Source organism: Alosa alosa, chromosome 7 (genome assembly GCF_017589495.1).
Source record: "Alosa alosa isolate M-15738 ecotype Scorff River chromosome 7, AALO_Geno_1.1, whole genome shotgun sequence".
NCBI lineage: Eukaryota > Metazoa > Chordata > Actinopteri > Clupeiformes > Clupeidae > Alosa > Alosa alosa.
Genome location: NC_063195.1, coordinates 34480617 through 34507988, shown reverse-complemented (window position 1 = coordinate 34507988; position 27372 = coordinate 34480617). Strand labels below are relative to the sequence as shown.

Below are 27372 nucleotides of genomic sequence, written 5' to 3'. Positions count from 1 at the left end.
GTGCTAAGAACACAAATCAGATCCATCAGATGTTCTAATGATGTTTACGACAGCCCCAGAAAGCACCAGAGCAACTCATGGCTTTCCTCAAAACGCTGCAGCGCTGCCAGAAACTCTCATTGTTACACGCCATGGAGCTCTTGCTCATAAAAAGAAATGAAATGCTTTTTAAGAACCTCCACCCATCCCCCTCATAACCCACCAACGCACACATACACTCCTTTTGCTCTTGTATCACCTATTGTGTAAATGAGACCAGTAAGACACAGAGATTGAGTGTATTTTCGTTGTCATTTAAATCAAAATATAAAACTACATCTTCACTTCAAGGATACTTTCTGGTGTGCATGAGAAGCTCCCTAATGTGAAAGTTTGTGTCATTGAATGGTCATTATTTATCTGTAACTTTAATATATTCAAGTACGTGCAACTGCACCCCTGACCTAAAGGCGAACCAGGCCAAGATATCCTTCTACTCAGAAATCAGTTTCTCCTCAGAATTCAGGCACATCTGGATCCGTACCTGTCTGTAAAAATGTTTTGAAAGATTTATTATGTACTAACAATTTGAGGCAGATGTTAATACATTTTTGTGAGATTGTTCACCTTTTCAACAAATAATATCACTTGTATGAGCTAGATATTACTTATACTTATTACTAGTACTTATACTGAACTCTTTCAGTACTTAAATTGAACTTATTGTAATGGTAGTTGATCTGGATGGAAAGGCTGGCTCTCCAAAGTGAAGACACAACCATGACAATTTTCTTGTATAACTGTTTTTCAGTTATTTCATTGATCATCACTAAAATACTACATTTGTCTAATTATTTATGCAGAGCAGTTTGTATCAAATGCATTTGACCACGACATTGCACTGATAAAAAGTAAGGTAAAGAAGGTTTGTATCCCAAGGTCATCTTTGCTGGTCAGTTTCTACCACTAAGTGCAGTCCTTTCACCCCTCTCTATTCATGTTGACGTCTGGTGAGGCGTAAGAGAGGCCAGCATAAACATGCAGTTTTGCATTCCCCAGGTTGGATTAGAACTATGTGAACATGGGTCAATTTAAAAATGCCTGGCCAGCAGTGAGCTATGTTCCTTGTCTGTGGTAAATCATAAGCTACTGTCTCTGGGTGGACAAGTTTAGGGCCAGGTCTCAGAATTCCAAAGAAAACAAGATTCACTCCAACTGTGAGTCATGTGTTTACAACTCTTATGCATATCTAATGCCGACATTCCAGCCTTCATTCAGACAAATGGCGTGTGTTTTTTCACTTGAAATTTTATTTTTCTGCTGTTATAGCAATCTGCCAATACATAATTATTGTTTTGAAATTGGCGATTGAAGAAGCGTTTCCATATGGTTTGAAACTGAAATCTCAATTTGAGAAGGTGCAATATATTGATGCCATGAGTTAATTACAAGTGATCACATATTATTTAATGGCTTTGCCATAGCCCAGTCACATATGTCCACTTCATTATTTGATGCAAGAGAGTTAGTGAAGTATGAATGAGTGAGTGGGTGAGAGGCGATTAAGGGAACAGACCATAAAGTAGGGTGAGACTAGGCCTTGGCTTGGACACTTTGCACGCAAATGATATTCTATAGCCAACTCGGTCTGGACCCTCCAGCCTTTCCATGGAGGTGCACGTCCAACTTTATCAGCAGAAGGATCAGAGTGGCAAACAGCGTGCTCCTTTCATGAGGGGCCTTAATTGTCCAGGTAGAGGCGCTTCAAAGCCCTGCAGGTTGACTTGAAGGATGGGGAAGCAGTCAGTGGTTTCTGCGATTGTTTTGTGGTTGCTGGGAGCTAAAGGAAGAATTTGGGGAGCAGACTTGGTCTTGGAGGGTTGCGAGGTGACAGGGGCCAAATGGCAAAGGGAGCGACTGAGAAAATGGGAGGATGGTTCCTCTTCAGAGCAACGGAGCGGGCGTCATCCCCCGGGGCCAAGGAGTGCTTGACTTCTGTTCTCCGCAGACGAACACCGCAACCGCTCGAAAAAAAGAATTGAAAGTGAGAGGGGAAAAAAAAGAATGTTCTGGTCTCTGTTCTGGTTTTCAGATCCAAGGTCAATACATTCAGCTGTGGGCTTCAGCTTCAGAAGGCTTTGTGTGAATCTAATGGGGAGGGCTAGAGCTCCTCCAACACTTCTTGGGTTTTTTCAAGTGGGTGCGGTTGTTAGGTGACTCTCCGCTATGTTATCAGGCACTGGACCCAAACACGGGCCCATGAAATGGAATCTGTGAGTTTTTAATTCAAACATGTTTGCTTCCTGTGTCTGGGACTGTGTTTTGGCTGTCAGATTTCATTAGGCGCCCAATAAATAGCCCATTGATACGCAAGGTTAAAATAGTTTGGTCTGCTTACCTTCCTCCGCCGCTTCAGATGTTCTTCCTCTGAAATGTTCACGGTGTACTGATGTGTTTTCATGGGCAGATTTATATGTGGCCTCTCATCCCACAAACTCCAACTGAAACATACCTGTACTGAGCTTGCACATAGGTACGTTGCCACTTGGTGTATTTCCCTGCAGATAGGTTACCTTAAAGATACAATTTACAAATGGAACTACATGGCATGACTTTTATGACATGATTATAAACTAGTGCTACCAGTGCTGTGATTTTGTGAACCATTGGTCATGTTCAGTAACCTGTTGAAATGGAAAAAGTAGTAAATGTGCATTTGATTGGCATACTCGCAGCTGACATACAGGTGTCAAAGAATTATGCAGCATTAAAACAATATCCCACACTATTCTTTGTGCAGTGCTCCACGCTTCTGTGTTTTGGTGTTCGGTTGAAATTCTGTGCCAGTGGGAATGTTGACTATTCAGCTTTTGTGACAGTGTTGGCCCTCTACCAATAGTGCCCCTATGTCTTTGCCTCTACTGAATGGCGAAGACCTAGCCACTCTAAAATGTTTCTCTTAGTCCACTTCCAGACCACAAGTCTCAGTTCGCTCGGGAGTTTGCCAAGGGGTGGTGGAGTTAAACAAACACATGCACCTGTCTTCAATACAGAAACACCAGCATTGGCTTAATGCTGATTACAGCAGCCCCTCGCCTCCACAGTGGCACTGTCAGTCAAAGAGACGGGGAGATGTGTTTTTCAGCCAGAAAGAAAGGGTCATAGAATTGTAGTTACTACATACCACTTAAATTCTGAGCAGTTCAGTGACATGCTGTTAAAATCCCAAGCAAGAGAAAGTTATCTTGAAGCATTTTTCTCAATCAGTGTTTTTTTGGCATCAGGATCTAGAGCAAGAAAGCAGAGAGCAGCACATATCTGTTCTGTTACAAAAAAGTGCAGGCGATTGGCAGATGAAGGACTCTTTGGGGTACAGGCAGTAGAAGCAAAAACGGTGCTGTACTGGTGTTGGTGTCACATGGCCCTCGCTACTGTCCAGCTGCACTCGCCTACTGTCCTGTGACACTGTCTCATGAAGAGTAGGCAAGTGACACAGGACAGTAGGTGGGTGACATGGGACAGTAGGCGAGTGACGCACGCACCATCAACAACAGTGCCGTTTTTGCTCCCATTGCTACTGCTTTGAGGCCGAGAGAACATCACTTATCTTTTATGATAGATGGAATCTAAGATATTCTTTTACACTGCAAATTGAGGGCGCAATTGTTACAGCTTATATATACAAGTTTTGTTCATGTTTACTAAATATAAGTGTATATCACACCTGTGCAATTCAGTAGCCTATAGAACAATTCCAATGAAACTAAAGAGAACAAAACGCTTTGATGCTTAAATCCAAAACATACATGTCAGGAAGACTCATTAATTTGTTTGAGTTCATTTACTGTTAAAACTTCCTCATCCTCTTCCAGCATTCAAAATGACTAGCCAATGGCTCATCAACATCTAGACTGTATTCATATACAACATGCAAATACACTGTCTACCCTGAGGACATTTCAAGTACTTCCATGATGAACTGAAATCAACATTATTGTGTGCAAACTGTCAGGAGGTGCAGGTGAATCATTTGAAATATGGACTATCAATAAGTTAGATTCTGACTCAGAGAGCCGCCTAGAGGTTGTATTAAGTCACGCGTATATAAAACCCCAGAACACTTCATAAGGTAGTTTCAAGAAAGCGGCATGGAGCACATCTCCATGTGTCAATGCGGCAACACGATGACACGCTAGTTACCCGTTAAGAAGAAGTTGGATTAAGTAACAAGAGTTCTGAAATATTCGAAAATACCTGGTTTAAAGAACCGTTCAGTTGCGCAATTGCAGTTGTTTTGTAATTAGTGTTTCTCGACGTGCGCGTTCTCCTCTGGATTATTTTAAGTATTGGGAGCTGATCTACATTTGGAATCAACGACACTGAAGAAACGTTTGACTCTTCTATGTGGATTGTTTTCCTTTGGGATCCAAATAAATGATGGTGAGTTGAGCAACTCAATATCTTACCTGTAAATTAAGATTAAACTCGCCATTAGATGTATTCACACAGACACAGACTTTTTTAGTCTGTATGGAGGTGTCCACGGAAATGCGGCGTTGTGACACATTTCTGCAATGTTAAACGTTGCCAATTATTGGTATAGCTTGGTTAAGTTTAAAGACACATTTCAAACTTAGTGGTAGGCCTACACATTTTAATTAACCACATTCAGAGAGAACATTCACCACTCTTCTCTTAGGTAATTATAAATTACTTTATTTTACTATATTTAACTGTAGCTGAGCCTCACCAGCATTTTTCTATTCTTACCAACTGTTTTAACTTCCATTTCTTTCACATATGTCATATATCATAATTGATGTTACTGTTTGCAAATACGCTTAAGGTTCAGCTCACCATTGTAGTTTTAGATTTGGTTGGTTATTATGGATAAGACAATATTTGCACCGAACCTGACTTGAGTTTTATGTTTGTGCTGACATCGAATTTCTATTTTCATCGAATGTTTGTGCTGACATCGAATAGTAATCCCTATTAAATAACTAATACAAGATGAAAAGTGAAATGTGACGCTTTTTTACCCTCTTTTATTTGTCCTCAGCATCCCCCCTCAGTGAATGACGCCCCGAGTATAACAGGCCCATGATGTTATCTGTACAGCACTGCAACTCCTCCGGCTGTGCGCCTCTCCATCCCCTCACCAACCAAAGCCAGCAGGAGGAGGTGGTGGCCATGGCCTCCCTCGGCCATCTCGGGAACCTCTCTCTGGACAAGCCGCCCGCCAGTGGCATCATAGTCGCTGGCCTCTCCATGACCCTTGGTGTCCTGTCCAACATCGTGGCCCTGATCATCCTCGCCAACGCCACCAAACACGTCCGCAGGCGCTCCAAAGCCACCTTCCTGCTGTTTGCCACTTCCCTGGTGGCCACAGACTTCGCCGGCCACATCATCCCTGGCGCCTTGGTCTTGAGACTCTACCTGTCCGAGGGGACGTCTCCGCAGGACTACGACTCGGCGGACCCTCTGTGCCAGTTCTTGGGCGGGAGCATGGTGTTCTTCGGCCTGTGCCCACTCTTCCTGGGTTGCGCCATGGCAGCCGAGCGCTGCCTGGGGGTCACCCAGCCGCTGCTGCATGCCTCTCTGGTCACCACCACGCGCACCAAGGTGTCCCTGTCAGTCATCTGGCTGGCAGCATTATGCGTGGCTCTGCTGCCCTGTTTCCAGCTGGGCTCTTACACCTATCAACACCCAGGAACCTGGTGCTTCATCAATGTGCTAGAGGACACTGAACAGGCCGATGTGGCATTTGTCATGCTCTTTTCAGGGCTCGGACTGGCGTCGCTGGCTGTTGCGTTTGTGTGCAACACCATCAGTGGGCTCACGTTGGTACGGGCCCGCATGAGGAGGAAGACCTACAAGCACCGCTCGGCCAAGTCGCACGACATTGAGATGGTGGTGCAACTGGTGGGGATCATGGTGACATCGTGTATCTGTTGGAGCCCTCTGCTGGTAGGTCTGAGAAACATGCCTGAGAAATGACTTCATCTCTTGACCAAGTCTCTTGACAAGATAAATGCTAATAGTAACATTAATCAGAAAAAATCATATACAGAAAAAATAACATTTACTGTGAGTCTCTAGATTACCCTGTTAATCTTTAAGAAATGTGACACTTTTGTCTATGGTTTTCTACATATAACATTAATGAGTTTTACAAATTGTAATCCGGCAGTCAACATCAAGTTTTGTATAATAAAGACTTGTATGTATCAATCAAAATGTGGGTATCTGTAAGATCATGTGAGCCTGACTCACTCTTGGCTACATTTTCCTTCACCAGATCTTAGGTCTCATCACGGTGACTCGGTCTTACGGCGATATGATCGGAGAAGACCTGTCCACCTACAGGACTTTAATGATCATGGGTGTCCGCCTGGCCTCCTGGAACCAGATCCTGGACCCCTGGGTGTACATCCTCCTCCGTCGGGCAGTCCTCAGGAAGATTTACATCATCACAAAGCGCCAGGCCGACCTGAAGGCCAGCACACTCCGCCGCTGGGAGATCGGCTCCTTCCCGAGCTCGGAGAAGAACGTTGTCAACAAGGTCTGAGACTGCTGGGAAAACATTTGCTCTGATGCCTGGTGTCTCCGCGGGAATACACATGTGCTCCATGCATTTTGTGAGGAATAGTAAAATAACAGAGCTGACTTGTTAAGAACTGACTAAAGTATAACAAAGTTAACGCTGCTCAAGCACAGTATCAGTTGTAGTTTACTATGTACAGAAATAATCTGAGTAAGGCATTTCTACATACTAAGCTTTTCGAGTCCTCCATTCTCCTCTGTACCACCTCCTTAACACGAGTAATCACTGGTTCATCATTCTAAACGACAGAGGGAGACTGACTGAACTGTGCAGTCCTTTATTTGTTTCATGCAGTTTTGCACAGTAATCAGAATCTGCAAGAATCTGTAATCAGTCAGTACAGGGATCATGCCATAGTAAGCATTACTGACACTATATCACTTTTAGGACAGTGCATCTAGGCTGCAATTCACACATTGAATGGAAACTAGATTAGCTGTAGCACACAAGTTTTTGGACATCTGCCAGGACCTTGTCAGTAAAAGGATTTTGAATGTAGAGATGGATATGGTCTTCTCATGCTCCTGAGCCAAGTGTATGACAGGTTGTCCTGTCAGTCAACAGAAAGGTCAAAGGTCATGAGATTAGCATTATGTAATTGCACAGCATCCATTTTAAATGACTGGATAATCATCATCATCATAAAATTCAATTATGAATGTTGCTTCAAGTTTTTTTGGAGAGTAGACTTCAATGATAATGTCATTGAAATTATACATGTTTGTTAGCAGCTTGAGCTGTGTGTATTGTGAGCAGTATTTTATTAAGGACAATAGGAAACTGTTTTGTATTGTCTTTTGCTTATACATGTGTATAAGTTTCTGAATGTACATTAATATGTATGTAAGAATGTATGAACCCATTGCATATTTATTGCCTGTTTTATCTCCTCAATTCTCTGGGGAAATTGTATAATAAAGTAAAATATAAACTTCAACTAATTATGTCAGGTAGTCATGAGTTTTCGGATGTAAGAAGTAATATTTTAGATGAGAATTCATTCTGTGGATCATTCAGTCATTACACAGGCTAATATCAAATATTTTGCCTAGCATTACATTTCAGTGACAAAATGTTTGAACTAAATGAGTTCTGTTAGTTATTTAAAACAAATTTCGACTTCCACGATTCTAAGAAAAGTGTTGACACCTGTGGCAGGTAAGCCTGAGGGGCTAAAACTAGCCTGACTGTAGGAAATCGAGACAAATCTATTTATACATCTATTTTTCACACATAGAGGACATCCCTCATGAGGATTGTTCTGATACAAGTCTGAAGACAGAATGTTAAAGGCACAGTCAGAAATTGTATGATTTCAATCATCTCCTCACGACCATAGCTGCTCATAGTGTAGGCAGCCCAGGTTCCGAAAACATGGGGGCAGCCTGACCCCCAAACAAAAAACGAAACCCTACGTGGACTTATCTGTTTCTCAAACTTTTTCAGACTAAGGACCACTTAAGCAACACCAAAGAGTTTTTTGTACATTAAAATAATGTTTCCAAAATCGTTTCAGTGGTTCATCAACTTGTAACAGGGTGAACGGCACTTCTGCATTCGCTTTGCGGCCCTATTACCGCACTATGTAAGTTTGCCAGATCGGGTAGCGGATCTGTACCCGATGGAATGAGACATAAAAACTACAAATTTGACTTGCATCTGATGTCGCAATACATCGTAGCCTACTTTCATAAATCGTGCAACATATTCTGCCTTGTCTGTGGACATCGTTATTTGCAAAGCCGGTGCTGGATAAAGACATTGCGTGCGTGCGGACCACCAGAGGTCCCTGGATCACACTTTGAGAAACACTGATCTAGGAATAGGCCTACTGATGGGAAGGGTGAGCTACCTCTCTGGTGTGTTTCGTTTGGTCATTGGTTAAAATATAATGTAGGCCACATTGTTTTGGACAAAGGCGTCTACTAAATTTAAATATAAATATAAATATAAACGTAAACATTAACAAACGCGACTTCCTGCGCAATCGCTGACTTAATCTGACTTTTAATCTGTTGAACTGTAGCCTTCAACAATGTCTAACACAGAGCCGTAACATGTATCACAGCGCCCCCTCCCTGTGATCGCGGAGAACTCTCACGTGTGCAGGAGCCAGAGGAGGCGGGCAAGCGCTACTAGGCTACTAGCTGAGGTGAGTGTATCATTGCATGAGGCCAACAATGTCATATTATGTAAGAAATCAACAAAACTATCCTATTGTCTGTATGCACTTCAATCCATGTGAGTCGTAGGCTGTTTGGCTCGCGTAGGTCAAGAAATTGACCTAGGCTCAGATTTTACTCGGAGTAACGTTAGCGTTTCAAAGCCGAGGCTAATCTAAATGGCCGAATTAGCTTGCTAGCTAACGTTAGGATGCAGTTTGTCATGTTAGCTTGTAAAATAGCTAGCAACATGCTATTTAGGTACTAGTTAGATCTATCTCCAACCTGCAGTTTTCAGCTAGTCCCAATACATTCGTCTCAAAATTCGTAACCGAGTGGGTGATTTGTAATTGTTTTGATAAACAGATCTGCCTGACATTATCATATCTGTAACGTTAAACGTTGACTTCACCTAGCACAGTTTGCCAAGATAACTAGCTAACGTTAACATGAAGTAAGTTATTGCTAACTGTTATTTGAGATGCACGAGACATTTAGACAAATATTACATCGCGGAGTTCATAAACTCCTTGTCGCAGGGATTGGAATCTTACAATGTGCGGCTGTCTTTCAAAGTGCTAGCTGCTAACGTTAACGCTTAAGTTACGGCTGTGTTGTTAGCCTACGTTAACTAGCTCATATAATCAGGAACAACTTTCCAACCGTTAAGTTAACGTCACATAAAGCTTCAGCCGACAAATTTGTTTACTCCTACTTCCTCGTCTGATTTGACCTTGCACATTCTCCCTAATTTTAGAAGAGAGCTTGGCAAGAGTTGCTTTGGCCGAAATAAGTAAAATATGCAGACCGAACCGTCGCTCATGTGGGATGAGCAGAAGGCCTATGAGGAACTCTTATACTGGGATAGTTTGATTCAAGATGGTCATCGACTACACCCTCATGATTTTGACAGGTAATTATGCTTTTGTTTTGGTGGGTACTCGTCCACTTAATTGTTCTGTGTAACAAACAATGCCCCTCTCCACCTCGAGTATACAGCCTATGGATATGGATATGTGTCCATAAGGCACATGCCCACTTGAATGCAGTCTGTAAACCTCTGACCTGTGTAAAGGATAATTGGGCTGTTTTATTATATGAAGACCATAATGATGCATTCACTGCAGTGTCATGCATGTGCTTATCTGTCCCAATGTCTTAAACTCTTGTCAGGTATGAGGACCTGCGTTACTGGTACGACTGCCTGTTCTATGAAGAGGAGCTCAGAAAGTACAATGAGTACATTGCAGCCCTTCATGAGCAAGAGAATCAGCATGTTTATGCCCCACCCTGGTAAGCACTTCCACTCTGACTATGCTTACATATGTGAACATTATTGTGCTGAGCTGTGGTATGTCTTTGCCATGTACATTTCGAACGTGACATTTTAAACGTCTTTATTTCCCCCCCTCATCTCAAATGGTTTTCAGAGTTCTGTTTTGATAATGGCTTTTTCATTAATGGCAAGATGCAGTCGTACTGGAAGTCTGGAATCACATCTTGTCCGACAAGGCAGTTGAAAGAACTTTACCAGACAGATATTCAGCTGTGCCAGATATAAAAACTCTGAGCACATTCTCCAGGTGTATTCTGGAGATATTCATTTGTTCAGAAGAAGGAAACTAATATTTTTAGTAACATAATTGTAGAGATGCACCGATATGGAATTTTAGGGCCGATAACCGATATTTATTGGTTTGTTGTGGCCGATACCGATACGATAACCGATAATACTACTCTTGAAAAAAAATTGTGAAAAGATATTTGGGGAAAGCATTTAATAAGCATAATTTTATTGCAGTAATTTTACCTACCACCAAATGATGGACAGAACTCCTAATAGTCCTCAATAGTACAGCAGTCAACAACATAACAGTAGCCTAGCCCTACAGTATGTGTGGCTCCTTTAAGTGAACCTGACGTCAGTGAATTGCGAGTGAGTGGCTAGAGAGTTTGAATCGTTTTCATTTAGGACTAAACGCTCATAAACGGCTCAGCTTGGAATAAGCTACAGTATAGCGACCAAATCAGAGTTTGTGAGGGAAACTTAGGTTTAGTTTCAACTGCGGGTAACTGAATAAAGCTGCAACTCCTCAGACTGTATCTTATGTCCGTCTACTCTGTTGCGCATAACCTGCTGCAGCAGAAATGAAAGGAGTTAGCCCCGAAGGTTTTAATAACTTATTATGATGACCTGTCTGGAACTGAAGCACGAATGGTTAGCATATTTCTAAGTAATAATACAAAACCCAAGCTAAAGTAATGCTAATATAATACTAAAACACAACTTAGAATTAGGCCTACTTATGTACTCGTCCCACTAACGAGTTGGTTTATTTCTTTCCCCGACCAGTAAAGTAAAGTGCGGTAAAGTGCAAACACACCAGCACAAGACGGCTCTAGATAGGGCTGAGCTCCGCTCTGTTAGGGTTAAATGGCGGATCATTCACGAGAGGATTTTGCGATGCACAGATTCCCAAATGAACGCATATCCACAGATTTTGTTAGAGTGGTGAAATACATTCACACCGCTGACATTATATTGAGGAAAAAGTATAGCCAACCAAGCTCAAGTAGCTCAGTGTAGCCAGACGGACCTTACGTAGGCCTAAATTAGGACTTAAAATATCGGCGCAAATCTGCCAGAATTCTGTTATCGGACCGATAATAATATTTTCATTTTTTCACTTATCGGCTAATAATATATCGGCCGCCGATATATCGTGCATCCCTACATAATTGTGGAATTTTAATGTGTGAAATAAAACAACAACGTGGATGGCTCTTTCCCACTGTGCATTGCAGTGTCTGTCTACCTGACATGTTTAATGGCTGCTCACCTCTCCTCTCCCACAACCATCTTATTTGACAGCCCCCCACACCACCCAACCGCCTGTTTGCCAGTGCAGACCGCCATGTGATGGTGAAACATAACGACGTCTACCCGTCGGCAGAGGACCTGGAGGCTGTGCAGACCATGGTGGGGCATGTGGAGTGCGGCCTGAAGGCCGTCTCTGACTGGATGAACGAGCAGGACATGCTGCGGTCTGCTGAGAGGTGAGCGTCAGTCAGGTTCAGGCTCAAGTTTACTTCTACTGACTTTGGTTGGGGCTGAGTGATCTGGCTAAAAATGGCCCATCTCAATATGCTACATTTATGCAAAGTTAACACATCATACTGACATAAAAGTTACTAGTTGTGTACAATTAAGAAAACCAGAGGAAATTGCACTCACAACTCATCAAAAATGAACGTGCACCGTTTTGCATATGGAGAAACCGGCAAATTGTTCACAAAACTATATGGAAAAAATCACACAACAATATTCTCAGTACTGCATTACTGTATAGAAGAATGATCACGATATACAATACGATTTGGCACAGCCCTAACTTGGGTCTGATGATCAAGGAATCAAGATCTTAGCCTAATAGCTGGTTTGATTTGCATTGAGAGATGATCTTATGGAAAATCCAATCGTGAGATATGGTCAAGGGTACAGTATGTGATGATGTGGGGCTATTTTAATTCCAAAGGCCAAGGTAACTTTATCAGGATGCATAGTATCCTGGATCCATGAAATAACTGGCCTTTAAAAATAAAAATCTGCCTGCCTCTATGGGAATTTGATATAGGGGTATGTATACTTATGAGCCCCTGTATTTTAAGGAAGAACATTTATTTATTTATGATACATTATTCATTCACAAAGAGAATTGGTGTCCTTAAATGTTTGGAGTTTTCGTAATTTTTTTAAATTAAGGCATTAAGATCAATTTCCAAAAGATTATTTTTATTCCTCTATTTAGTCACGCTGTACATAAACATGCTAAAGTTATGTAAACTTATGAGCACAACTGTACTGTGAAGAAACAGCACAGTGTTGGATGTTGAAAGGGTGTTTAGTGCCTGTTTGTTGTCCCCTAAGTGAGCCTACGCGCACGCTGCGTGGGGTGTTCCGAGTGGGCCTGGTGGCTAAGGGCCTGCTGCTGAAGGGTGATCTGCAGGTGGAGCTGGTGCTGCTCTGCAAGGACGTCCCGACCAACTCACTGCTCATGATGGTGACGGGCAAACTCTCAATTCAGCTGAAGGTACCACCACCAATGCCACCACCACCATGCCATTGAAATGTTTCCGTTGGGACAGTTCTCTGACACGTGCATGCATGAACATACAGTATGTAGAGACGTGAGTCCGGTTTGTCTTCGTCTGACAGGGCCTTGCGGGTGAGGAATACACAGTCGCTCCAAACCCGAAGGAAGCGTGCATCACAATCAAGAGCACAGCAGAACCTGCGCTGACCCTCACGGTGCACGTGACCTCCCCAGAAGTCCGGCAGCAGGCGGCAAGTGAAGGTAACGTAGCCCCAGACCAGCCTCGCTCGTGATGTGTGCCTGGCCTCTAACGGTGCTACAGAGAGCCACAGCTCTGGTGCGTCTCTGTGTTGTTGATCACTGCTCTTGGAGTTTTTCTTTCCCTCCTGTAGCGTTGACTCAGGTGGTGGTGTACTCATGTGTGAAGGGTTCCCATCCTCGTTGCCTTTTCAGTCAAATCTCGTTCGTTGCTGAATCCTAGCCTTTATAGGTAGGCTTTTCGAAACATAAAAATTTCAAGAGTGCGGATACACGTGTGTGCTTTACCTTATAGTTGTTCATGGTTTGTATTGCAGCAAATACATTTTTTTTTATTTGTAGATATATTCAATGAGGTGGACTCACCAATTGGCTTAAAATTGATTAGGGCATTTTAAATGTTGCTTATTTCCTCTTTTAATTAAGTTCATTGTCTTTTTCAGTGTCGTGTAGTAAAATTTAGAGTTGGGACTCCCTGACTGATCCTGTCCAGTATCGATATCGGGTGCTGATACAGATGTAATTCAATCATGGTATATCACACTGACACTGATGATCCAGATGTTACGAACCTTTGTCGGCAGCTAAGCTCATGGAAGTAGATGGCGTTTGAGGTTGAGGTTGCCCAGCTTCAGTCCCTAACCTAATGTGTCTGCAGGGCTGATGCAAACCTTTCAACTTCCATCTCACCCCGTGTAGCTATTGGGCTATTTTGGGAAAGCTAATTAAAACTTGCTTTACTCTACAGTTCCATCCTAGCTGTGACTTGCTAATTTTGCTAACTTTGCCAATATAGTCTTCCAATTTTGGCTTTATTTTAAAATGTGTCAGAGCCATTTATGCTTTTGACTGTTATTGGTCTAAACAAGAGTTTGGATCAGCCTAAAGGCCAATTTACACCAGAACCGTTTTTGAAGTCAAGAGTTTTTCAGTTGTCTGTCCGAGAATCCATTAGAATCAATGTAGCAATTTACACCGGCAGTGCTTTACGCATGTATTGTGTCCGATCAGAGTGTCTTTTTACATTTCGCTTCTAATTTAGAGCATATGTGAAGCGTAGACATACAAAACACATTGTTACCTCACATCTGAGATGGATGCAGTCTAAATTATGTTTCAATCACGCCTGCGTCTTGTTTGCATTGTAAATTCCCAGTCAACAAGCCCCAACAACAGCAAAAAACCTCATTCATATTTTCTTTTTACCTTTTCTGTGTTGTGTGGTTTGTTATAGTCTCATGTAACCAAAACAATAACAATAATAATGATGATGAAAAAAGAGGTTCGGTTTTGGATTCAGAAGAGAAAACAATCCTTAATGTCCCTTTGCTATAGTGAGCCCTGTGAGTCCACACATCAGTGTTGTTTTGCTGCAGTAAGGACCTGTTTGCTATTTAGTCGTTTTACATATTTGAATATTGTTGCCTGTGTTCAAAATCTGATTATTTCATCCAAACCTTCAAGTCTGTCCACTTTTAGGGATGCTGGACCTTTGACCAACTGGATGCTGTCTGTCTTGGAAGGGGGAAAAGCAGTTTACCCTAAAAAGAGGGAGAGGGGAGGGGCTCTGCCTGTAGCAGAATGCAGCGTCACGTCCAGTTTAATAGAATAATGACCAGAGGTGTGCCGCCTTTAAATAATTGGGGCTTCTCGGTACGCTTGCTAGTGTCTTTGGCACAGTAAGTTGCTTGTTAAACTACATTAGAGTGAATGTGATCCGAGGGTGGGTGGGAACGTTAGAGGACGTTAAACTAAATTAGAGTGAATGTGATCCGAGGGTGGGTAGGAACGTTAGAGGACGTTAGTATGGGGACCCCCCTCCTCTCGCTCTGGATGCTGTCGGCATGGCAACACTGCCCTTTCCCCCCGGGACATGTAACAGAACCCCGCTTGGTCAAACTGTGCCTTATCTTCTCATTCCACTCGCCAATAGAAATGCAATCGGTCAGCCCTCCGCCGGACGCCCTGGACAGGCAGAAATGCCTGGATGCCTTGGCGTCTCTACGCCACACCAAGTGGTTTCAGGTTTGCACCCTGCCTTTATTGTCACGCTGTTTGATTAAATGACAGTACCTTCCAGACCTGAGTCAGATGTGTATTTCATGAGTAGTTCACCCATCATTTCATATGCTGAAACCCTGTACATGTGTTAGGGGTGCAGTAACTATACATGAGTGGTGGTGGGGTTTGTGCAGACTATATTTCACAACAGTAGGTCAGGTCATTCTGATACAATTGCAATTGTAAGTGATAATATTAACCTTGCTGTAATGTTACCCCAGTAGGGAGATATTAAGTTTTTTTATGTTGCTTCACTCTGTGTCTGTCTCTGTGTGGTTGTGTGACTTTCTCACTGTCGGATTCATTTGAGCATTAAGGCTTTTAGTTTTTGTTTACATGGTCAGTATTGGTAACACTCTTACTTTCCGTTGACATATTTAAGGGTGCGTTCACACTTGAGCTGCTGCTGTGGACTTGGGTCAGAATTGAAGTTCAGTTTCTGTAGTTCATTTTAAGGCTGTATTGGGTCATTCAGTGTCACATCAGAGAAAGTTGTTGCTGCACCGTCTCGGATTTTGTTCAACCTTGTCTAGATTATGAACGGGCCCCAAAACTAAGGCCTGTATTTCTGTCCCATATCCTACATGTCTTCATATATTTTTCAGCCCTCGGTATTTAATTTGTTTTTGTTTTGTTTTTTGTGGTAAGCAATGATTTTAAAATATTATTGTACAAAGTATTTTTCATAGGCAGCACAAGCTTTGTAGGGTGGAAGACAAACATGTTGTCAGTATGACTGAGCCATTAAAAGTTTCTATAGCCTGAGCATTGAGTTTCTATAAGGCAAGATGGTAAGGTAAATATGAGGTAAATTGACGAGACATTGAGGCTATTATGCACTTGTTTCTTGTACCCATATGTTTTCAATCATCATTTTTTCAGTTATTTTTTTTAAATGACTAAAAGACGCATGAAAGTTTATCTGGAAATAGCTGAATGTATGTATGTGTGTAGAAACTGCGTGTTTCTTACATGTTGAGAATATACATGGACTGTGGTTGGCAACTAAATGATGCAATGTGGCAAGCAACCAGTGGGAGGGGGAAATGTTTGCACTTTAGTTCAGATCAGCAAAAAGTGTGAAAACAGCCTTACCAAATGAATCCTTGAAATGAGCATGTGAAGTGTGGGTGAACTACTCCCTGAAGCATTGGAGATCGTTTTGAAATGTTCGTAACAGCATGTCAAATGTTATAAACAGAACCGTGCCTTCAAATGCAAAAAGCAACGTGGGTCTGAAAACGTTCGAAATACACATTTGACAACAGGTCTTTACTTTGTTTGGCCTATAAAACAATCCCTACAATTCCCTGATTAAAGGCTTTAAGCTTATAAAAATACTAAGCACCACTTGCTTGCTTCGTGTTAGAGGATACTTGCAGTAGAGCATAGGACTGTAAGAAGCTAACTGATGACGTATTAACTGCCCAAAGCTGACCTGTGCTGTTACTTACGGTTTGGTTTCCAGGCCCGAGTGAATGAGCTGAAGTCCTGTGTGGTGGTCATCCGCATCATGAGGGATCTCTGCACCTGTGTTCCTTCCTGGCTTCCACTGAAGGGATGGGTGAGTGCAGGGGAGCCCTTACTAGCCAAGGCTGTTGATCTCTAAGGAAGACTAAAGATATAAAGATAGCTAGCCGCGTTCCCTATTGTCTGTAAAGCGTCTGTACTGCTGTATATGGGACCACACTATCTCGATGCCCAAGACAAATTTCTCTTTGTTAGAGACATTAAAGGCTCATCTTATCTTATGTTATCTTATACATACATGTGTTGAGGTTTTTACTAACATGCAGATTTCTTTGTTTTTATCACGCACAAGGCCCTGGAGCTGCTATGTGAGAAGGCTATCAAGACATGCGAGAGACCTTTGGGAGTAGCCGAAGCCCTTCGCCGAGTCCTTGAATGTGTAGCATCTGGAATCTTGCTGGAAGGCAGGTGTTTCTGCTGTGCTTGTGAGAGACGTCTATTGAAGGATAAGAAATGCTTTCTAAACTAACCTGCCGTCTCCATTCTCAGACGGCCCAGGCATCTCCGACCCTTGTGAGTCAGAACCAACTGACGCCACCTGTAATATGACCCTTCAGGAGCGAGAGGAACTCACTGCAAGTGCCCAAGTGAGTGAAGAGTAGGGGGTTCTGGGACTACTCTTGATCTACCGGTACAGTGCTGGTGGAACAGGTCTCATTTTTGTACAATGTCTGTCCATAGCCATTAGTTGCCGTTAGCCATTTTTAGCACGAGATGTTGACTACTGCCTACAGCGCTGACGAGGGGCTATAATAGGTGACCAGCTGATGAAATCCCAATAGAGAGGGTGTGGTGCTAAAATTGGAAATGTGTGTCCCGTGTGCTTAGATGTGGGTCAGTAGGTTAGTTCACTGGCCAGAGGAGTGGACTGCGAACAGAGTTTTCACCCCTGTGGAGAATTTAGTGTCACAGTCGTAAACAGCTCCTTACGGAGCCTGAAGAAGACCTACAGGGCTTACCTATAGTGCAGCTCCAGGCGAACTGTGTCAGACTGGGTTGTTGCACACACAGAGATTAGGGTATGTACCATTTGATCCAACTCTGGGGTAGACGGCAAGTAAACTAATTTCCCACAAAGTTGCCGTGTTCCTTTAAGCCCTGGACCTGACTGAGGCTAACTCCACTACAAAGTTCCTACTGAATGAATACATGTCCATAGTCAGTAGGAGGTAACCTAGAGTTTGGCATTATACTCAGTACTCTCTCTCTCTCTCTCTCACCTTACAGAAAGCCTTGAGGCTGTTTGCCTTTGGACAGTATCACACAGTTCTGGGTATGGATCGACTCAATTACACGCCCAAGTCTAACCGAGGGAGATTCCCTGGTCCAGGAGGAGGTATGGACAGACCTAGCTCCAGTCATAACTCAGAAATCACAGTAGTAGCCATACACAAATGTAGCTGATGTGTGGGTAACTGTTTGGCACTACTACGGGTGTGTATGGCACTCAAGCCACATTGAGGTGCTGTAGGATGCACATTCTTTTCACCAATGTGTCCTGGGCCACATTGAGGGACTGCCTACTCAACTGATGTCCGCTGGAATTGCATATACTCATTTACGTATAGAGATGCCAACAGGGACATATCTCCAAAAAAAAAAAAAACTCTTTACGAGTGCATTAGGGGGCAGCCGTGGCCTACTGGTTAGCATATCGGACTTGCAACCGGAGGGTTGCTGGTTCGAACCCCGACCAGTAGGCACGGCTGAAGTGCCCTTGAGCAAGGCACCTAACCCCTCACTGCTCCTCGAGCGCCGCTTTAGCATGCAGCTCACTGCGTTGGGATTAGTGTGTGCTTCACCTGCTGAGTGTGTTTCACTAATTCACGAATTGGGATAAATGCAGAGACCAAAAGTATTTATACTTTTTACTATACTATACAAACATCTGCGGCGATTGCGCTACAGAATCAACCCAGTGTTGAGAAGTGGGATCCGGTCACAAGAGGACACTTGTGGCATGGCGACACATTCTAATGCCAGATGTAAACTAAGTACACTAAGGTGTGAGTTGTCCACTTGTGGTTACATTCGCTAAGCCACTTGGTATACCAGGTATGAACTGTTTGTTTGACCTCAACAGAAAGGGGTAGGATAATGTAGCCCAAGAGATTTATTCATTAAGAATATGCACTGTGTTCCTAAAATCTGTATGTACATTCAAACATTGATAGGTTGCATGCAAAGATATATAAATATGCATTTGTCATCTGTGTCTGCTGTTTAGCTGTTAAACCAGTGGATGCACTGCCGGCTCCTCCATCTAAGAGACCCATGGAGGATGGAGCCAATAGCAGCGTCGCAAACAAGAGGAAGAAATTTCAGAAGCCACTGAAGAAACGTATGTAAATAGCCAGATTCGGGCTTAGTTGTCCTCAAAGTTTCGTCGTTGTTGTTGCTACTGTTGTCATCCAGGTGTTTATGCTGATGATGCGTGCTTGTGTGATTCCCGTCTCCCAGCAGCCCCCTCGGAGCAGAGCGGCCTCCCCCAGAGCTCGGTGGTCATGCTGAAGCTGAACAAGATGCGTCCGGGTCTCCTGTACCGGCTGGTCTCGCAGACGGGCCCCGTGCACATGCCCATCTTCACCATGGCCGTGGACATCGACGGGGAGACGTACGAGGCCTCAGGGCCGTCCAAACGCTTGGCCAAGCTGCAAGTGGCCCAAAAAGTGAGTTTGCGATTGCTTGAGACTGCACTGTACACTATACGCTACCTTACTGTTGGGTCTGAAAAGGAGCCCAGTCCAATATGGAGTTCATCAGTATGGAGGTCTCTTTTTTACTCTTGGGTGTCTGATGTTGGGGCTCTGTCCTCAGGCTCTTGAGGGGTTGGGTGTCCGTTTGAACCCAGAGAAGAGAGCGGCGGCAGTGCCGACGCCAGCAAACCCTGTGAAGAGTGAAGAGCAGGAGGAAGCAGCTGCCACGACCACGACAGCAACTCCAGTCTCAGTCTCAGTCGCAGAGCCAGAGGAGAACGCCGAGGTGAGGCGAGCAGAGAACCCCCCCACAGCTCAGTCATCATCTCCTCAATCACTATAGAGTGGAAATCAGTCAGTTTGAAACCCTTATACATAGATAAATAGTAGGGGTGTAACGGTACACAGAAGTCACGGTTCGGTTCATACCTCGGTTCGGACATCACGTTTCGGGACGAGTTCGGTACAATGGAGGGAAAAGCAAAACAAAAATGCAGAAAGCTATTTTTTTTTTTATTGTGCATGTCTCAGGCTGTACCACCTAGTGTCAATACAGTCTCTTCCCTGAGCTATCTGCAACAGCCTGAAGTGTGTAAGATGTAGGCTAAACAATAAGTACCCAGACTCCACCTGTAACTTGTAAACAAAATAAGACAATCAGCTATAAAACTGAAAATAGGCCTACAGCATCTCTTATATCTGAAAGTGCAAATTACATAGAATAATGATTTTAAAAAATCCACTTAAGCAAGACCGTGAACATCCGTGATTAGTTGTATATGGAAGGGTCTACAATTTGCCTCAATATTTTTCAGTGTGTGTACAGTAAAAATCTACTAACTGTGAAAATATCACACTATTTTGCCTTCTTTTAACAAAACGAAATTTCTCCTTTCATTTCATAAACAGACTACAACTAGAAGTCACTTGACTTTACCCTTCGACGTTAACTCACCGTAGCATGGTTTGTTTATTAGCCTGGTTAGCGTTGACACTTTCTTTTACTGTCTATGCACTTAACACTGCCAGCTCCTCATGCGAGAAGTTACCCTAACATAAAGGTAATTTCCACGCGATTTACATGGCTTTCTGTCATTACGAAATCATTTAATTTAAGCCATAGGTTTTGGCCCTATTTGTATGTGTATCCAAAGGCTAGTGAAGCGCAGGGAAAGTTTTTTTTTTTTCTCCTTTCAGTGATTGGTAGCATACATCATCTGGGTGATGGCTTCGAATATGTGTAGCATGTGCGATATATTTCCACTCACATACCCAACAACTGCTGAACAACGCCCGACACACAGTTTAAGTCTTATCCACCACTCTCTCGCCTTTACTACTGTAACTGAAGTTCTCAAACTTCCGATAAAGAGACCAGCGGGTCCTCTAACTCTTGTGGGTCGCCACCACTCGCTTAGTGCTGCTATCTCTGACTGACTGACTCGACCGACGACCTGACAAAAAAATAACATCGGCGCCAATCAGAGCTTCAGAGCTTCATGCACCGAACCGTGACGCCCGTACCGTTTCGGTTCAATACGAATACATGTACCGTTACACCCCTAATAGATAGATACTTTATTGATCCCCAAGGGGGATATGGCTTTTAACCATGACATAATAGAAACAATACACCTTTGTTCATTGTCTTCATTTCACCCATAAACCAGGCGCAGTCTGCCTTCCAGGCGGGTCCCATCCTCACCAAACACGGCAAGAACCCCGTGATGGAGCTCAACGAGCTACGCCGAGGCCTGAAGTATGACCTGGTGTCTGAGACCGGCAGCAGTCACATCAAGAGTTTTGTTATCGAGGTCAGTCGACGTACCAACTCCAGTGCTATAACCATTCATTAACACACGCAGCAGTTGGACATCTAGAGCGTTAGGATGCGGTTCTCTTTCAAGTAGGCAATAGTTTGAAGAAATACTACCCAATAATGATATGAAGGAATACGTGAGGACTGCTGAGTTTGTTGTACTTTTTGTTGTTTTTTTTTTTTTTTTTTGATGACTTCCACACTTTCAGATTCATGGTGCACCAACAGTTTGTACTCTTGTCTGTCTGACCTCTCAGGTGGAGGTTGATGGGCAGAAGTTCCAGGGCACTGGGTCCAGTAAGAAACTGGCCAAAGCCAACGCAGCCATGGCCGCCCTAGAGAAGGTCATGCAGGCCAGTGTGCCGTTCAAGAAGAAGAAGCCCGCAGTAAGCAGCCCGGGCTTTAGGACTCTCTGAGCGCTCACATGGCTGTTGCATGGTTGTAAACTCAGGCCGATGCTGTAAAAGAGCTTAATGCTCAGTCAGTCTTTTCTAAATAAACAACGGTGTATCATGATGATGATGTACCACTAAAACCATATTTTGCCTTAAAATATCTATATGAGATATCCCACTCTGTTTTGGTGGTGTCACACCTGAAGGTTGGGTTTGAACGTGGCCCCTAACATGAGTGTGTTGTCCTTGTGCCCCACCAGTACGGCTTGGGATACATTGCTCCAGCAGGCGCTGTTCGTGGCAGAGGCCGGGGGCGAGGACGAGGCCTGAACCACAACACCAGCAGCTACACAGGTGAGACCGTACACAGCACTCCTGTCTGGGTGAGACCGTACACAGCACTCCTGTCTGGGTGAGACCGTACACAGCACTCCTGTCTGACTGAGGCCATAGACCAGGGGTCGGCAACCTTTTTTGCCTGGAGAGCCACTTTGACCAAATGTATTATTTTTTTAATCTCAGAAGAGCCACATAAAGACGGTTACAAGAAAAAGTTTGGATATTTAACGTACATTTACTTCAACAGAGGATTTTGAGCCTACATTTTCTAGTTTTAATGTGCCTACAGCAAGCGCACACATCTCTAGCCTACAGCAAGCGCACACATCTCTAGCCTACAGCAAGCGCACACATCAACAATAACAATTAAAGAGCAGTTTTCCTTATCTAGCCTACAGCAGGCGCACACATCAACAATAACAATTAAAGTGTTCTTGTTGAAATGGAGGGAAACCGGTGATTTTGTTTGATATTGACATGGCAACGAACCGCGAATGTAACAACAGAGAGGGTTAAAGCGGAGTAATCAAGGATCTTTGGTAACAATATTGTGCAGCTACGGTTACGGGGTCAAGTGAGGTGGAAAGTTATATAGGCTAAATTACTCAGATAGACTTACAATATTACATTTTGAAAATGAATGAACTAAAATATTTTTTTTATATATTATAATAATTTTATTTTTGTTGGTATTAAAAAATATTGTGAAGGTATTAAAAAAGGTATTAAAAGGTATTAAATTCAACTTAAGAATTTCTGTATATACCCTGAGACAGCACTCCTGTCTGACTGAGACCATAGACAGCACTCCTGTCTGACTGAGACCATAGACAGCACTCCTGTCTGACTGAGACCATAGACAGCACTCCTGTCTGACTGAGACCATAGACAGCACTCCTGTCTGACTGAGACCATAGACAGCACTCCTGTCTGACTGAGACCATAGACAGCACTCCTGTCTGACTGAGACCATAGACAGCACTCCTGTCTGACTGAGACCATAGACAGCACTCCTGTCTGACTGAGACCATAGACAGCACTCCTGTCTGACTGAGACCATAGAGACCATAGACAGCACTCCTGTCTGACTGAGACCATAGACAGCACTCCTGTCTGACTGAGACCATAGACAGCACTCCTGTCTGACTGAGACCATAGACAGCACTCCTGTCTGACTGAGACCATAGACAGCACTCCTGTCTGACTGAGACCATAGACAGCACTCCTGTCTGACTGAGACCATGGGCAGCACTCCTGTCCATTGAGACCATGACAGCACCATGTCTGACTGAGACATAGACAGCACTCCTGTCTGACTGAGACCATGAGACCATAGACAGCACTCCTGTCTGACTGAGACCATAGACAGCACTCCTGTCTGACTGAGACCATAGACATAGACCAGCACTCCTGTCTGACTGAGACCATAGACAGCACTCCTGTCTGACTGTGAGACCATGGACAGCACTCCTGTCTGACTGACAGAGACCATAGACAGCACTCCTGTCTGACTGAGACCATAGACAGCACTCCTGTCTGACTGAGACCATAGACAGCACTCCTGTCTGACTGAGACCATAGACAGCACTCCTGTCTGACTGAGACCATAGACAGCACTCCTGTCTGACTGAGACCATAGACAGCACTCCTGTCTGACTGAGACCATAGACAGTCACTCCATGTCTGTCCTGACTGAGACCATAGACAGCACTCCTGTCTGACTGAGACCATAGACAGCACTCCTGTCTGACCATGAGACCTCCTGTCTGATGAGACCAGCACTCTCTGTCTGACTGAGACCATAGACAGCACTCCTGTCTGACTGAGACCATAGACAGCACTCCTGTCTGACTGAGACCATAGACAGCACTCCTGTCTGACTGAGACCATAGACAGCACTCCTGTCTGACTGAGACCATAGACAGCACTCCTGTCTGACTGAGACCATAGACAGCACTCCTGTCTGACTGAGACCATAGACAGCACTCCTGTCTGACTGAGACCATGACAGCACTCCTGTCTGACTGAGACCATAGACAGCACTCCTGTCTGACTGAGACCATAGACAGCACTCCTGTCTGACTGGGACCATGTCTGACTGAGACCATAGACAGCACTCCTGTCTGACTGAGACCATAGACAGCACTCCTGTCTGACTGAGACCATAGACAGCACTCCTGTCTGACTGAGACCATAGACAGCACTCCTGTCTGACTGAGACCATAGACAGCACTCCTGTCCCCTGACTGAGACCATGACCCTGTCTGATGACAGCACTCCTGTCTGACTGAGACCATAGACAGCACTCCTGTCTGACTGAGACCATAGACAGCACTCCTGTCTGACTGTCTGAGACCATAGACAGCACTCCTGTCTGACTGAGACCATAGACAGCACTCCTGTCTGACTGAGACCATAGACAGCACTCCTGTCTGACTGAGACCATAGACAGCACTCCTGTCTGACTGAGACCATAGACAGCACTCCTGTCTGACTGAGACCATAGACAGCACTCCTGTCTGACTGAGACCATAGACAGCACTCCTGTCTGACTGAGACCATAGACAGCACTCCTGTCTGACTGAGACCATAGACAGCACTCCTGTCTGACTGAGACCATAGACAGCACTCCTGTCTGACTGAGACCATAGACAGCACTCCTGTCTGACTGAGACCATAGACAGCACTCCTGTCTGACTGAGACCATAGACAGCACTCCTGTCTGACTGAGACCATAGACAGCACTCCTGTCTGACTGAGACCATAGACAGCACTCCTGTCTGACTGAGACCATAGACCAGACAGCACTCCTGTCTGACTGAGACCATAGACAGCACTCCTGTCTGACTGAGACCATAGACAGCACTCCTGTCTGACTGAGACCATAGACAGCACTCCTGTCTGACTGGAGACTCCTGTCTGGCCCCTAGACAGCACAGCACTCCTGTCTGACTGTCTGAGACCATAGACAGCACTCCTGTCTGACTGAGACCATAGACAGCACTCCTGTCTGACTGAGAGACCATAGACAGCACTCCTGTCTGACTGAGACTCCCTGTCTGATAGACAGACAGCACTCCTGTCTGACTGAGACCATAGACAGCACTGAGACCTGTCTGACTGAGACCATAGACAGCACTCCTGTCTGACTGAGACCATAGACAGCACAGCACTCCTGTCTGACTGAGACCATAGACAGCACTCCTGTCTGACTGAGACCATAGACAGCACTCCTGTCTGACTGAGACCATAGACAGCACTCCTGTCTGACTGAGACCATAGACAGCACTCCTGTCTGACTGAGACCATAGACAGCACTCCTGTCTGACTGAGACCATAGACAGCACTCGTCTCTTCATGCCTTCTCACACGAGTGTGACGTATAAAAGCCTGTGTTAGCGTATGTGTGGTGTTAACTTGATGGTCTGTTTCAGCTGGTGGCATGGGAACGTATGGCTACGGCAGCACCTCCACGTCCTTCTACAGCGGCTCTTATGGTAGGTCCCCTTCCTGTCGTGCTCCAATCATTTGTTTTGATAGCATTTGAGTCTTTTATTTATTTGGCTAACGTGGCTCCGTTGTGCCACCTCTTCACCAGAAACCACCTCCCCCAGCTGGAGGCTGGGTCCGGGTCCCCGAAGCAAGCTGCCCCTCCACCCCCGGGCCTCCCAGTGTGCCCCCCCCACGTGCCCTACTGGTTACCCCAGCAGCACAGCTGCCCCTGCTGCCCCTGGCCCCAAGGCCACCGCCCCTGCTGCTGCTGCCGCCGCCACCCCCACCACCACCTACCCAGTGTCTTACAGCCAGGGCTACACCCCCTACAAGAAGCCCCCGCCCAGCCAGACTCCACTAGTGGGCCCTGACTACGGGTACGGTTACGCCAGGCACGCCCCTGAAGCCCCCGCCACCACAGACTACAGCTATGGGGGTGAGTGCTGCACTGCACACGTAGGAAAGGGCTTTCTGACAATGATGCTGCCAGCTTATGTTGGAGTCAGTGGAAGAATTGTAAACGAAGTTAGTAGTACCAGACCATACTTAGCTCACAGACAAGAGATGCTTACGGATTTTATCAAGCTGTGCGTGTGTGTGTGTGTGTGTGTGTGTGTAAACACGTAGACTTTGTATATCCACTAATGTAGACATGACTGAAATGTGCAGCCTTTTAATTCCTTGTGTCGTTCTCCTGTGTCATTTCCACCTACAGCCTATGCCAGCCAGATGTCCTATGGCATGCCAGGAGCTCAGGGCTACAGCTACACCCAGTCAGCCTATCCCAACATAGGAGGCTACTCCACTGGAGCTACCTACCCCACCTACAAATAGATCCACTTCAGCCATGATCCAGCCTCACTCTGCTTGTCTGTGGGGGAGCTTGCTTGCATCAACTGAAATGCACAGCATCTCAAAATCAAGCATGGCTTTCTCTTTCTTTCTCTCTCTCTGTTGTTTAGTTTTTGTTTGTTTGTTTAGGTTTGGTCAAGGCCCATGCGTTGTTTGTTTTTGGCAGTGTTTTGATGCGCTGTCTCAGTGACGCTTGACTGCAGGTCTGTCTTGGGTTTTTATTTCCAGCTGTTCCATATCCCCGTCACCTGTTGATATTTATAATATGTGTGATTGGAAACTAATTGTAACGTGTGACTGGTCAGGAATCTGTTCCTACCTGGGAAGAGGAAGTCGGCATGTGTCATGATCTTAATTCTTTTTTTTTAGCATGGAAAAAAAAAGTGTGTCAGCCATGTTCCTCCTTCTTTTTTGATCAGTGTGTTGGTAGACGGGAAACTAAAGCTGTTGTACATAAGAAGGTGTAGTGGTTTGAACCACTGCTGCTAACTTTATTTTTTATCAATCAGAGTACCGTAATGTTCTCTCATTATCAGTTTGAGTTTTGTGACTGTAGCCGAGTGGCGATATCTTTCCAAACTAAGGACTGAATGATCAGATTTTTCTTAATAAAATGGATAGGTTGCTCTTGTTTTCCAACTTAATGAAACCTGTTTCTAATGAATAAAACATTTTGTATTTTCATTTTGTCTTTTTAACATTGTCTCATTTACGAAAAAAAAAAAGTGGACCCTCCTCACAGGGCTGTGATCCAGTCAGCAGTGGGTGACCAGGTTTAAACTTTACGGTTTTAAACTTCTGAACTTGGTTAAACTTTAAATGTGCACTTATTTGCTAAAATGCTGCAGCTGTCACATTGAGATGAAGATTACTCATGCAGAGATGGGTGCAGAAATACCTTGGATTCTCCTCGTGCATTTGTTACTACTGTATTCATTAGTCATTATAAACGAGGTTGAAGCAATGACCAAAAAACATTCAGTTGAAGGCATCAGTTCAAACACTGTTGGAGGGCACATTTTAGAGGGTACAGTTAGGCACATTGTGTTGACAATAAACATTCTCTTGTCTTTTTGTTCTTCCTCCAA

The 27372-nt window shown here is 44.3% G+C and overlaps 2 protein-coding genes and 1 long non-coding RNA gene across 3 annotated transcripts; all 3 read left to right on the top strand.

Moving 5' to 3' along the window:
• Nucleotides 1-4133: 4133 nt before the first annotated feature.
• Nucleotides 4134-7480, top strand: ptger1a (prostaglandin E receptor 1a (subtype EP1)). Its single transcript, XM_048248527.1, has 3 exons — nucleotides 4134-4419; nucleotides 5042-5949; nucleotides 6281-7480. Exons 2-3 carry the CDS (start codon nucleotides 5083-5085, stop codon nucleotides 6548-6550), a joined length of 1137 nt encoding a protein of 378 aa, XP_048104484.1. The 5' UTR covers nucleotides 4134-4419; nucleotides 5042-5082; the 3' UTR covers nucleotides 6551-7480.
• Nucleotides 7481-8659: 1179 nt separating this feature from the next.
• LOC125297785 lies at nucleotides 8660-10037 on the top strand. The gene is made up of 3 exons (XR_007194108.1): nucleotides 8660-8738; nucleotides 9506-9661; nucleotides 9922-10037. It is a non-coding gene; the product is annotated as an uncharacterized LOC125297785 (long non-coding RNA).
• Nucleotides 10038-11625: 1588 nt separating this feature from the next.
• On the top strand, nucleotides 11626-26968 carry ilf3a (interleukin enhancer binding factor 3a). Its single transcript, XM_048249067.1, has 17 exons — nucleotides 11626-11805; nucleotides 12677-12839; nucleotides 12965-13103; nucleotides 15034-15125; nucleotides 16630-16725; nucleotides 16984-17095; nucleotides 17181-17278; nucleotides 17919-18027; nucleotides 18919-19032; nucleotides 19155-19360; nucleotides 19509-19673; nucleotides 21058-21201; nucleotides 21464-21592; nucleotides 21862-21955; nucleotides 25375-25437; nucleotides 25539-25868; nucleotides 26148-26968. The coding sequence occupies exons 1-17, from the start codon at nucleotides 11669-11671 to the stop codon at nucleotides 26264-26266; spliced, it is 2310 nt and encodes a 769-aa protein (XP_048105024.1). The 5' UTR covers nucleotides 11626-11668; the 3' UTR covers nucleotides 26267-26968.
• The last annotated feature ends 404 nt before the right edge of the window (nucleotides 26969-27372 follow it).